The following is a 14,205-nucleotide window of genomic DNA, read 5'->3' as shown; positions in this document are numbered from 1 at the left end:
CCCATTCCCCGAGAAAAATCGTACTGCATGTAGTTATCATTAATTGAAGGTGAACATGTTTCATTTACCTGTTTCGCTGTCACATTACGCCTAATGCGCACTATTTGTCATGCGGTTTTCGAAATGAAGTACTATGGCTAGCAGTTGATTAAATTTGAGATTGGCGTTTTCTCTCTGTTAAATAAGACGCCACTATTTAGTATTGGGGAAATACACCCATGTTATTCACACCATATTGATTATTCCAGGACTTGGTTAACACTAATGTGTTCATTATAATTTTCCGTACCAATTAAAAGCTTACCTATTTTAGGGTGAGGCTGTGATAACCGTATTTGTGAAATTATAGTCCTGTCCCATTTATTTTTGCTTTACCAACTTCATTGCAGCATGTTTGTTAGGGCACCTTCTTAAATAGTAATGCCTGCAAAATGCATTCTGCTTCTGAGCTTTAAGACAGTTAAGAGGTATTTTTCTATTTGCCAACATTGGGCAGACAGTTTAACATTAAAGTATGCTACACATTGTATGAACAAAAACGCCAGGTTCAGCTTACCTAAGAACAGTGATTAAAGCGAATACACGTCTGCACACATATGCGATAGCCCTGTCAAAGCTGTTATAGCTGTAACAAAATTGAGATATTTAGCATGAGTTTCACGGGGCTGGTTGAATCCAGTCCAGCAAAGAAGAATCAATTACGCATGCTTAATTGCAAACTCTCCTGTTCGTATGCTCGTTGGTTGAATATTAAATACTTTATGCAAAAAAAGGCAAATTGATTGATTTTATTTAGTTTGTTGATAAATGACTTGTCCTGGAGGCTCAAACATTGTTCCCCACCCGATGTTTAATTACTTTGGTAGTTCATACTACCATTGCTAACCATTATGATACCTGTTGTATTCTCTATTTAGTTTTATTTGATGGTCCCATACGTAATGTATAACAGATTAGATGCCACTATTGCCACATGCCTCTTCTTGGATGTCAAAATGTACAGCTCTGATGTCAAACATAGCATGAATGTCTCCTTATATCCATAAGTGAAGTACATTAATTTGCTATTTGCCAAGCAAGCTAAAAATACAATTGCCCAATAATATGCCCTTGATCAAAACAAGACATGCTCCTGATTCAATCCAAGTTTTAAACATTTAAGTTTGCAGATGGTATGGGCTTCTAACTGTCGTAAGTATAATTGGCGGTCTCCTCTTCTGGCGTGTGGTTTGACCAGCTGCAGTCCCACAAAGCGAATATCTTAACAAGCGCACCATGGCTTGGCCTGGACGCGATCTGCCCATGTGGCTTTGGGCGTAGTGAAGACCTAGTGCATTTTCTGGACTGTAGATTTCTAAACAACTTGAGGAAGCAGTGGAATAGACCACATCCAATCAAGAACCACATGTAGAGATAGTATGTTTATTTGTATGCACTGCGACAGTGTGACGTTTTTATATTCCATTGCTCATTTTAAGGCGGCCCTGGATGTGAGCAATAGATCTAGGCCACAGGCATGATGAAACTTTAATGTTTTTCTGTGTTTTTGATTGATAGGATTTTAGGATGTAATACTGAGATTTTTTGTTGTAATTGTTTATGGTCCTCTGTTTTAATGGATTTTGAATCTGAATGAAATAATTGCTACTACTTCTATAGATGTTCACTGATCAGGCTTGTTTCACCCAGCTCGATGCTGGCCTTTTTTTCGATGTGACTTTCTTAGAGATGAATGCTACTTGAGCGGTTGACTAATAACAAGCTGTTTTGGCATCATGTAAAGGGGGTTTGTGCGGGGGGGAGGGTGGGGATAGATCTACATTAACCCCAAGAAGAAAATAAACTTTTCCTATAGCCATCCAACTATCTTCCAACCCTTGCTGCTGAATCAAGACACAAACAGGTGTGTGTGAATGTGCACATTTTCAATGGGGTACACTAACTTTTTAGCTTCTGATTCCAAGCAAATGTCAGTGCATTTATTCTAGTCTAGGCACTATCATTTTAAACACTAGATGTCATCCAACAAATAACATTAGTCCGATAATTACTTGTTTTTCCTGATCAGTGGTTTGGGCTTCACATGCTTTGAGAATAACTAACAATGCTCTTTTTAATACTTCTGTTGCTTTTTGTATTACCATATTTTCCTAACCTCTACTACAGAAAAGAATGCACAAATTGTCAAAAGTGAGAAATGGGCCACCTATTGAAAAGCAAGGAGATGGATGACCTTGTCACAGAACAAAATCACTTGATTTACATTCAGGTTTGTAGGCATGTTACAGTTGATATACACAAACCTTTTTTTTTTTAAGGTTGGAAATTCAAGCAGATGTGCAAAAGGAGCAGTACAGCCTGAGTGGAGAATCTGGCACCGTCAGTCTGGGAACTGTTAGTGATAATGCCAGTACCAAAGCGATGGCCGGATCCATACTAAATTCCTATACACCTTTAGACAGGTACGCAGAAAATGCAAAGATTGTACACTTTCTTTGATTGTTACTAGCTAGTAAATTTTCTTTCACTGTTTGACCTGAGCACATGAACCGCACAGGGGAATGCAAGAGAGTTGTGGATTTCTAGAGGGATATATTAGACAGAATTGATGTAGTGGAGAATATTACCTTTCCAAGAACCTTTATGGCGGTCCTTTTTCTTTCGAGTGAGGGTAGTTGTGAGACTGCATGTTCTACCTCTTTTTTGATTGAGCTTTATTGATGTCAATTAAACAAATCATTTTTTTAAACGTCTTTTTATTAAATGTTCTTCAAAGACAAAGTACACAGGCAAAATACCAACCGCAATCAAAACAGTCTTAATCTTTCCTCCTCCCCCATCCTTCCCGCAGTATACATTAAATCCGAGTACCCAGAATTTCGAAGAATAATAAAGGTTCATCTGTTTTACATTCTGTTCAGAAGTCTTATATTTTGTGGACACCCTTGTTGCATAAAGTCTCCTCTGAGAGTGCAGAATTTCACCCCAGTCATTACTGAATCTATTTGCTTGCCCTTATTTGCTTTAGGTAAGCCATTCTAATGCCATTACCTCCCACAGCTTATGAATCCACTCTACTATGGTAGAGGGATTTGCCTGTTTCCATTTCCTGGCTAACACCAGCCAGGTGGATATCAAGAACACCATCGGAGCTCTCTTCTGAGGTTTCGAGGAGTGCAGGCAATCGGGATCCATAATACCACAGTCATTCCCTTGTGGTTAGTGTATGCATGACTGGCATCATCTGGTGGATTTGATCTTTAATGCCCCCCCCAAAACCGCTTGTTCTTAGGGCAGTCCCATGAAATACCTCCAATCTCCCCTTTCAGAGCACCCCTGCCAGCAGTCTTGGGATGTGCTATTATACATTTTATGGAGTTCTTCTGGTGTGTAGTGCCATTGTATCATAATCCTGTACCAGGCCTCTCTAATTGGATCGATCTGTTTAGTTTCTGGATATTTCTCCATATATCTTCCCAGTAACTTTTCAGAATGTCCTCCCAGAGGGTACCCTTGCATTTGGTTTGGTATGGCCAGTACTGTTTGGGCTCTGAATCCTGTAGGATCGAGTATAATTTTGACACCAGCTGTTTATCTCCAGATTGTGTAGTTCTAAAGATTTCAAACGGGGTTAGCGGTCCCTTTGCTGTCCATCTTATTTCAGGTTGCATCAACCAGTGTTGTAATTGATTTTAATCTATCTAATTCCCTTAGGCCAATTTGCTGCTTACATTCCTCAAATGTCGCAATCTTTCTCCCAAACCTTATCTCCCAACTTTATACATCCCTTATCACGCCATCGTTTAAACTTCCCCATCTCCATTACAGGGTAGAATTGTGGATTCTGCAAGAGAAGAGTGAATGGGGGATGGACATGTGGATAGGGAACCCTTCCCCAGCAAGCTATGCCATATATCACAGGTAGTCTTTAGTACCATACCAAGTCTTGCACTCAGGGTCTCTCCTTTTACCGTAACCACAGTAAACCTTATGTTAGGGAGAATTCTCTGTTTAGGCTGAATTTCCTAACCTATTGAGTCCCCCAGCAGCTTTGTTGGATTTCCTGGGTTTATTATTTTTCTCCTGCCAAGAGTGAGACTCTTTTACCCTCACTCTTGGACATGTTTGAAGTGTGTTTCTTTGGTTTGCCTTGTGTTGAATGGGCTATGGGGTCTTTTACTCCATAGGGCCTCATGTGTTTTTGTGAGAGGGGTTACACAGCACCCTCAGTGCCGTAACCCAGGGGTGTCCTAGGGACCCCCCAACATAGACTCCATACCCTGGGACTGACTACTGTCTCCCAGGGCCTGTAAAGTCACCATTGACTTTACTAGTCTCAAATCCTGAACAGAACCAGTACAAACCATCATATTGTGGACGTACTGGCCGGGGCAATTCCATTGCCCCGGGGTCTGTTAGTAGAGGGGGCACGTCTCCGTCCCCCCTCATCGAGTTTTGGCTGGTGGCAGTGGAAACTACTTTTTATATTCAACCGCGAATATTTTCCTATGGGATTTCCCATTGTTTTAGGCTAATACCTTTATTTATTTATTTACGGTAGCCTTGAACATACCGCTGGGTTATTTCTTTATTATTATAACTCCGGTTGGTATTTTTTGCCAAAACTTGATTCTAAAATGGCTTTGGTGTTCACCTCTGTAACTCTGACCCAAAGTGGAGCCCTTTGTTCCACTTTTGGCGGGCTTCTCCACAGAAGCCCTCCAAAGTGGTGCCACTCTGTCTGGGGTACTTAGGAGGGGTGGAGGGGGAATTAGGCACCCTGGACTGAGTTACCTTGGTAACTCAAGTCGCACCCACCACTTAGCATGTTTGAGTGACAGCTAGGCTGGGTGAATGGGGGTTTGCTGCATAAAAGCAGGGCTTTGGGGACTGGAAATTCAGAAGTCGCCACAGGACCTAAGAAGCCGAAGAGGGAGAAGCCGAGCCGACCAGCCAAGACGACACCACCGGTGAAGCCCTGCAGAACCGTCTCACCACTTTTTCCGACGACAGAGGAGATCTCCCGCCGGAGAGTCTTCTTCCCTTAACTGGTGGGGACAACCAGTTGCTGCCTTCTTTTCGCCGTCCCGAAGCATCTCGTGGCCGCCTTGCCTGTGCCAAGCACCCCGGCAACCGGGATACCACTTTTTACCTCAACCGCGAAAGAGGGGTAAAAATCCTTTGTGACCAAAGAACTCCACGGCTGGCCTCATCCCTGGTAGTGCAACGACCTGCAGCCTTCCTCCCCGTCGAGATCACCTCTTCCTCGGAATGACGCCGCGACTTGCACCCACTACCAGGAACGACTACCACCGCTGGAGGAATCTTTCCACTTTTAAAGGTACTGTGATCCGCCCGGCCTCCCTTGCCACCGATTGTACGGGGTAGATTTAGCCCTCGGCTCTCGAACCTGGGTAGGACTGGGACACCCTAACTAAACTTTTCAGAACCGTAGTAAAACCTTTTTCTCTCGCCTGCAAAGACTGATGACATTGTGTGATCTTGGGCACATTTTTCGCCTGGCTCCCTCTAAAGCGGGCCCCAAACTAATTCTCCTTGTTCCACCATTGACTGCCTTTGCTAACCTTATGTGAAAAGTGTTTTACCTTACTGCTCTCTTTATTTCTGCCTTTTCCCTCCCTTTTGGTAATACTTGTTGGAGTGTCATCTAACGTTAAGCGCTCACCTCTGTTTGGAAATAAGTGGTGTTAACTTAGAATTGACCAACGAATGATTAGGGATGTACATATGAGTAATAGTAACTGTGTTTGACTTTCTTATCTTTTCTAGTGTGCTGGTGTAATTTATGAGTGTACCTTTAATAAATAAGTTTATACTTTTACACCTAGCTCTGGTTAGTGTTTGCTTGTGCTACTGTGTCTCTGTACCTATTCTGTATTCTCTGTATACTGCCTAACTCTTCTTGAGGGAAGTCTGGCTGCTCAGCCACAGCTACCACAGTGAATCTGTGCGGTGCAGACTGCTACCAAGTGGGTTTACTGCCAACACCTGTAGTCTTAAATCTTTTGCAGTGGTCCCAAAGGGAACTGCACAGGTTTCTGCCTAACACCTTACAGGGGAGTTCCTGCGACTGCTCTATGCATCCTGGCCCATATTTTGTCTCAATTTCTGGAAAACCATTCCCTGATCACCCATAGTCCCGCTGCCTCATAATTCCTGTGGCCTCATAATATTTGTAAAGATTTGGTAGTCCCATCCCTCCTCTGTGTCTTGGTGACATCAGGGCTTCTAGGGAGATGCTACAGCGTTCATTCGGCCATATAATGTTTTGTAAACAAATATTTCTGTTGGCATTTATCAAAACAAATTTTTTGAAACATGCCTGCCCCTGCCAACACACCCCCAGACCATCCTTGAGGAACCACTTCCCAGTTTCTGCATCTTCTGAAGTATACAGTCCTTTTTCCATAATTCTCCCATATATACCAGTATGTCATCCCATGTACAGCACCCAAATGTTTTGGGTGCACCATTGTTGCACAAAATCGCTTTTCAGGATATGTGTTACGCTCACCTGGTCTCTGCAGAGGCGTTGGGGTACGGTTGCAGCCCTCCCTGAACTTGAATCACCCCCTTCAGGCCTCTCCCTCAGTAGAAAAGCTGTGAGTGGTGGTACGTGGTAATACTGCTCCTGTGTGGAGATGACAGTGTGAGTGCGCCAATCTGTGATTGTTGTACCTCTTGAACCCTTCACCCCAAAGTACGGTGTCTGTGAGCATACGCCAGCCCATAAAGCTCACATGTGCATTATGGAAGATAAGCTTTCTGTCCTGCTACTTCTGGCAGGGGTGCATCAAATGGGATCTAGTTCCTTCACTGATCCCTGATAAGGATTAGTCAAGTCCAGCTGCGACTATGCTTCTCCTTATGGTTGGTAAGTCTTTCTTGAGCTCTTGATGCTGTTCATTCTGTTTAATGTCTTTATATGTTGCTCCTATTTATGCCTGCAATAATGTCTCTCTTCTGTTTTCTTCGCTTAGATGGAAATGCAGCCTTAATGCAGCTGTGAGACGCGAGACGCGGCCAGATGGAAGATAGATGCTACTGCAATGTTGGACAGCAGGTAAGTGATGGTTTGAGGAAAAGCGCGAAGTATGGCGAACCGCAACCTTAAACTGACTGTTTTTGCGATGTCTAACCTTGTCTTCTGTTTTTCCTTGCAGGCGCTGCTGTCGACGATGGAGCGTGTCGTGCTGCGGTGCCAAGATGAAGATTTCGGCGTTCTGGAAAGTGTAAAGATGAATACTTGGTTCGCCGAAGAGATGTACAGGTAAAAGCTTCCCCAGTTGGTAAGTATGCTGGCAGGAAGCTGGATGTTCAGGAAGCAGGATCTTCAAAGGTAAGTCTGACCTCAGGCGACGGTGAGCGTTACGCTGGTTGCAAGTGCAGAATAACGCAAAGCATCTGTCTTGAGGATCGGGGCAGTTTATATAGCTGAGATCCTGGGCACGCCCATTAGGGCCGGCTTGCCAGCCACACCCTGCCTCTCCTAAAGAGTGAGCACGAGCGAAGGCAATCCATTAGCAGCCACACCCAAGAATACACTTGGGGCTGCTTAATGGATGGAATGTTGAAGGTTAATGCATCCTGCTTAATGGATGGAATGTTCAAGGTTAATGCAGCAGAAGTGCTATGTCCATAATAAAAGCTTTTTGGTGTTAAATGGATGTTCTTGTTTACTGGCGCCAAAGGCACTAGGACAGTGTCCACCCAGGTCTTCTGTGCATGCGACCCCTGCATGCCCGTGCCCCTGACTTCATGACAAAATGTTACATGTCTCCCCACACGTTGTGAAACCTGTCCGTATCCCCTTAGGCCCTGTAGGTCATCCATTCCATCGCCACTATGTCCCAAAGCTTGCGGTACCAACTAATCATTGACGGAGGGGAGTTTTGTTTCCGGTTTTTAGCGATTACCAACCATGCTGCTAGGCTCATGTCAGGGGTAGGCCTTCCTGGACACTTTCCTGTAAACTTTTCATAATCTCCTCCCAGAATCCTTTTATCTTGGGGCAGCCCCACTAGATGTGCCTCTAATCCCCCCACTCCCTTGCATGCCCTCCAACATTCCTTGGATGATGATCCAAACATCTTGTACAATTTACTGGGGGTGTAGTGCCACTGGAGCATCATTTTATACCACACCTCTTGCAGTTGCAGTGACCTAGTCAATTTTGTAATGTTCCTCCACAGTTCTTCCCAGTGTCTCGGGGGTATTGCTTCCCCCAACGAGCCCTCCCATGCCACTTGATACAGCCAGGGTCTTGGAACTGGACATTCTTGGCTGACTTCTTCCGATCCTTCGCTCACCTCCATTGCACCTGCTCCTTTTCCCAGTTGTGGGTCCGGTCCTCTCCGGGGGGTCTTACAACGCGGACCTCGAGTTTTGCAGCACACTGGGTGCCGTTCTCTATTCCAGCCTGAAATTAAATTTCTTCCACCGCTCTGATCCTGCTTAATCTCCTTTCTGAGGCCCAGCCGCGAGCTCACAGGAGTGCACCTTCAATCCTCAGCGGCCATCTTGGAATTCCCTGCCATATACATTTTGATACCAGTTTATTGGCTGTTTTAAAGAAGATCTGAGGTCAAAAGGGCCTGAAAGAGAGACAAAAGCCTTGGCAATGTCACCATCTTGACTGCGGTTATTCATCCCAGCCACAAGATTCTTATAGAGGTCCATCTATTAAAGATCTCTTATCTGATTTAGCACCGCTGAGTAATTCCGTTCATATGGCTAAGCGACTTTGGTTGTCAATTTCACCCCTAAATAAAGGATACTTTTTTTGCAGCTTTAAAAGTGGAGTATGTGTGCAATGTTTTGATTAGCATATCCAATGGACCTGGACCTAATAATTCAGATTTTGTCATGTTTAATTTGAGACCCAACAATTTTTCCATGTCGCTTATCTCGGATATTAACGCTGGCATCGATCTTTCTGTTTTTTTTTAAGGGACATCAGCATGTCATCCGCGTGTGCCGCATTCTTGTGTTCCTCACTTCCAAAGGGGATACCTTGTATTCGTCTGTTCTGCCGAACGGAGGTTTGAAGTGGTACCAAGTAAATTGCATATAGCAGTGGGGACAACTGACACACCTGTCTGGTGCCTATGAATTTGTATGCTCCTAGATAATTGGGAATTAATGGATCGTTGCAACGAGGAATTGTTATAATTCTCCAGCATTGGATCTTTCATGGATTCACTTGATGTGGATATTTCCCTGTCGTCAGGCTGGGATACTTCGGTAAATTTAACTTGGCGTTTTCCTATGGAAAACTTTGACACTTTAGTGTCCTATCAACGTCCTTTTTGGATGCTTTAGGCCCCACCAATAGGACGTCTGGTATAAATAGCCCCAACCCTGCAGTTTGCCTTCAGATTTCAAACGTCTCCAAACTGTTGCGATCACCTCGTGCGTTTGGTTCGTGGGCTTGGATGTAGTCTGTAGCCCAGAAGAAGTCTCTTTACTGTCTTTACCCCGATCACTTGGCAGATACCTGTGAGATATGTCAGGGGTTTTCGTAGAAGACCTTGAAAGACTGTAATCGACGGCTCATATGTTGGCTTAATGAGGGCACTTCACAGCTTCTGAGGTGGGTTTTGCCCGACGGAGCCAGCCTTCAAGAAGAGCGGAGAAGTCTGTGGAGCATCGCCATGCTGCGTCGGCAGAACCCCCTGCTAAGAAGCATCGGGCCGCAATGCCTGCGTCTGAGGTGGGGAGAGGCAGCAAGTTTTCCTCGAGGCCGCATCAGTCGAAGGGGGCGAGTGGATCTTCGTTGTCCAAGCATGTTCAGCCGGACAAGTCAGAGGGGTCTGGTGGTAGGCCCGAGAAGTCTTCGGTGTCGGAGAAAGACCTGGCGAAGCCAAAGGAGTTTTTGTCGAAGCACTTGTCATCCAGGGACCATCACAAGTATTCTCCCAGCCGGTAGTCTTCGAAGCACCGTTCCGGTTCTTCCAAAAAATCTGGGTCTCCGGTGAAATCGAAGTCAGGGGACGTGGTTCCGACAGAGCTTGTTGACGGTTCCGTTGTCGACAGTAGTGCTGCAATCTACGGTCTCGTTGTCGACTGTGGTGTCATTGGCGCCGTGCACGACTTTGACAGATAGTGGTCCGCTGCTGTTGTCGTCACAGATGGAATCGGAAGGATTGTTGATGACGGGTGGGGCATGGCAGCCCGCCGCCTTTGAGTCCATCCTTCCCGAGAACATTTTGCAGCAAGCTCCTGCTACGTTTTCTGTTTCTTTGGGAATGGAGGAGGAACAGGAGCCAGTGTTTGACCCGTCAGCCTTGGGTCTGCACAGTGTGAGGCCTTTGACGTCGAGTGGGATGGGGGCTGGGCAGCCCCTTTATCCGTTAGTTAACCTGCAATCTCTGCTGTCTTTTCAAGTGCTGTCTACGCTTCAATCTTTGTTGGGGCAACTGGATGCGAGGTTGCCTCCTCCTCCAAGTCCGGCGGTGCCGGTGGTCGAGGGGTTGCCTGGTGAGGCGCCTAGGAGGTCTCCTGCGGCACGGTTGCCATTGCAGTTGGACCGTCCACGGTCTCATCCTGAAGGAGGCCAGCTACTTGAATCGCACCTGAGTATTCCGCGGGATACTCTATCTACTGTGTTGTCGCCGACGAGGGATGACGCGTGGGACACGGAGGTGGAGCAGCCCAGTAGTCCGGCTCAACCATCGCCTCCGTATGATATTGGGGCGTTCCACACCATGTCGTCGAAAGCATGTCTGGAGTTTGGGCTGGAGTTTGAAGAGGAATGTCAGCACTGCTTCCTCTTCGACCATATGGGCAAGCGGAGGAAGGCGGTCTTCTCAGTGCCGATTCTCGACCACGTGTGGCAGGAGGGTCTGCGTACGATGCGCCACCCATTTTCAGAACCGGCTGTGAAAGGTCACCTTGAAAAGAAATTCAAGGCTCTAGCATCTACCCCTAGATGCCCGGTTTCGCAGCCCACGCCAGAGTCAGTGGTGTTGGCGGCTGCCAGCCGTAAGGCCAGGAGCCAACATAAATGTGTTAAGCCTCCAGACAGTGAGGCCAGGAAGCGGGACTCTTTTGGAAAGAAGGTCTTCACAGTAGGGGCTACGACTGTGAAGACTGCTAATTGCTTGGCGATTATGGCCAGATATGATCGTGAAATGTGGCATTGGCTGGCCCCGATTCTTTAACATCTGCCGGAGCAACACCGAAAGCAAGCAATGCTGTTGGTTCGAGAGGGGGAGGATGCCTCCAACCACAGCATCAATATTGCTGTGGACCTGGCAGAGTCAGGTTTTAAACAGATTAATAATGGAGTGGTGCTCTGATGGCAGGCCTGGTTGAAGTGCACTGACTTTCACCTGGAGGTCCAATAAAAGGTCATCAATATGCCCTGTGAGGGCGAACACATGTTTGGCGAGAAAATTGATGAGGCCCTGAAAGGGATGAAGGAGGATACAGAGACTGCTAAATCCTTGGGTTCCTTGCAAAGTGGTCGCTCCTTTTGAGCTTTCCGTGGAGCCTCTGGGAATGCCTGGTTTGCTTCCGCCAGAGATCGAGGGTACGGGTGCTCCAGCTTCTCTTCTCAATGGTATTGGCGATCTGTCGAGTCAGCGCAGAAGGGCCAGGACTTCCAAGCTCAGCAAAAGAAGAGTTTGCAGTCCACGGCGTGTAAGGGGCGGCAAACTAAAGCTCAACAATGACTGCCATATGGGCAATCAGCTGGGGGACAGGGTCGCCATCCACGTCGACGAGGGGCGGAAGATATCAGATCGCAGAGTGCTAGACACGGTGCGTCTTGTTCACTTGTTGGAGTTCCGGCATCCTCCAGTTCCTATTCCGCAAGTGCATGTGCTGCAGCTGCATCTTCCAGTCCTGCAGCAGGAGGTGGTGCTCATGCTAGAAAAAGGGGCAATGGAACCAGTTCTGGTTGCAGAACGGGGCAGAGGGGTGTACTACCGGTACATTGTTGTGAAAAAGCCCAACGGCAAGTGGAGGCCTATTCTAGATCTTCTAGCATTGAACAATAATCTGCAACGCCTGAAGTTCAAGATGTCATCCGTTCGGTGCAGCCGGGTGAGTTCCTTGCGTCGTCGGATCTGGAGGATGCCTATTTTCACATCCCTATGCAGTGGAAGCACCCCAGGTTCCTGCGTTTAGTGGTCCGAGAGGAACACTTTCAGTTTGGGGTCCTCCCGTTTGGCCTGAGGTGGTCATGTTGTACCCCTACCTGGACGAATGGTTGGTGAGGGGTTTGTCGCAGGGAAGGGCACAGGAGTGTCTCATGGCGACCATGCAGCTTTTGTAACAGCTGGGATTCGCCGTCAACTTCGACAAATCATATTTAATGCCGTCCAGAGTTGGATGTTTCTCGGGGCACAGTTTCTTACCCGGCAAAATCTGGTGAAGCTTTCCAGCGAGCATGTGGAAAAGTTGCGGGCCAGGGCAAGCGAGTGGAAAGAGGGCGCAGTGGTCTCGGTCCGAGGTTACAAGTCGCTGTTGGGGGCCATGGCATCGTGTATCCCTCTTCTTCCCAATTTCCGCCTGTTCATGAGGCCAGTGCAGGAGTTCCTCGCAGACAGATGGTTGCAAAGTTGAGGATTGTGGTCAGACAAGTTGGTGGTAGACGAAAGCTTGGTGGACGCCCTTCGCTGGTGGACATGCTCGACCAATCTTGTAAGGGGCATGCCCTTGCTGGAGCTGGACTTTCAGTTTACAATCGTAGCAGATACTTCCCAGGTAGAGTGGGCGGGGGGCACACCTCGACAGGGCACAGGTGCGGGGCCTATGGTCTTGGGTGGAGACTTTGTTACATATCAATGTGCTCGAGTTTAGGGCAGTGCACTGGGCCCTGACGTCGTTTTTTCCACGGATCGGTGGTGAGGATGTTAACGGACAATATCACCACGATGTTCTATAGAAGGAAACAGGGGGGCACACATTCCAGAGTCCTGTCTAAGGAGGCGCAGGACGTTTGGCATTGGCTCTAGCTCAAGGGATCAGCATTGTCGCTTTCCATCTGCCCGGAGTTCTGAATGTTCAAGCTGATGCACTCAGCAGGAACGCCAGTCAGCTGCACGAGTGGAGGCTGAAGGAGCAGCAGGTGACAAGGATCTTCCGGCGATGGGGGCATCCTCTGTTGGATCTGTTCGCTACAAGGGAAAACAAGCGGTGTCTGGAGTTCGCCAGCAGAGGGGCTTATCCCGACTCATTGGGGGATGCGTTTTCGTTCCCGTGGACAGGTATTTTCACGTATGCGTTTCCCCCGTTCCTACTCACAGAACCATCCAGTGGATTCGGAAGTACCAGTGCCGAGTGATTCTGGTGGCCCCGTTCTGACCCAGGTAGACGTGGTTTTCAGATCTCCTTCATCTGGCGATGGAAGAGCCGATTCAGTTGGCAGCGGATCTAGATCTTTTGTCTCAGGATGATGGCAGAGTGTGGCATCACGATCCAGCGTCTCTCAGCCTGGCCGCGTGGCTCCTGACCACTCAGAGTTCGGTCATCTAGGAATACCTCCAGAATGTCGATGAATTTTGGAGGCAGCAAGGGCGTCTTCCACGAATGTCTCCTATGGTCACAAATGGACGAGATTTCTGTGAATGGTGCAAGGGTCATCCTGGGGTTCAGCCTTTGGCCGTTTCGCCGGCGCAGGTTCACCCGTACCTGTTACACTTGGCGGAAGGGAGCCTGGTGTTGTCATCCATCAAGGTGCATTTGGTGGCGATTTCTAGGTTCACGTGAAAGCGCCATGCTGCTCCTCTGTTCAGTGATTGCTTGGCGAACATTTTCTAAAGGGGTTGTTTCGGACATTTCCTCTGGTGAAGAAGTTTGCACCTGTGTGGAGCCTTAATGTGGTCCTTTCAGCTTTGATGAAACCGCCTTTTGAACCCATGTTGACGGCTCCTTTGAAGTTCCTCTCATGGAAGGTGGCTTTTCTAGTGGCAATTACCTCGGACAGGCGGATTTCTGAATTGCAAGCACTGGTCATTGACCCGCCTTACCTGAGATTTATGAAAGACAAGGTTCTCCTGGTCACTAACCCGCACTTTATCCCGAAAGTGCCGTCTGCATTTCACAAACTTGCCTCTATTGCTTTACCCTCGTTTTTTGCTAGTGCATCCACGCCAGCGGAAAATGGCCCTGCATTCTCTGGACATTGAGGGCCCTGAAGTTTTATCTGAATCACACGCAGGACTTCAGGAAGTCAGG

The 14,205-nt window shown here is 47.3% G+C and overlaps 1 protein-coding gene across 3 annotated transcripts in view; it reads left to right on the top strand.

The window, feature by feature from the left end:
* RNF19A (ring finger protein 19A, RBR E3 ubiquitin protein ligase) overlaps positions 1–14,205 on the top strand; it is a 970,824-nt gene that overhangs the window by 774,263 nt on the left and 182,356 nt on the right. For all 3 annotated transcript variants that reach the window (XM_069621438.1, XM_069621436.1, XM_069621437.1), the window contains one exon: positions 2,319–2,462. In XM_069621438.1, coding sequence (XP_069477539.1) covers positions 2,319–2,462 — 144 coding nt within the window. The remainder of the gene's footprint in view (positions 1–2,318; positions 2,463–14,205) is intronic.

This window comes from Ambystoma mexicanum, chromosome 5q (assembly GCF_040938575.1).
Source record: "Ambystoma mexicanum isolate Mex_15411 chromosome 5q, UKY_AmexF1_1, whole genome shotgun sequence".
Taxonomy (NCBI): Eukaryota; Metazoa; Chordata; class Amphibia; order Caudata; family Ambystomatidae; genus Ambystoma; species Ambystoma mexicanum.
Note: the sequence above shows the minus strand (reverse complement) of the source record. Positions and strands in the feature narration are given on the sequence as shown.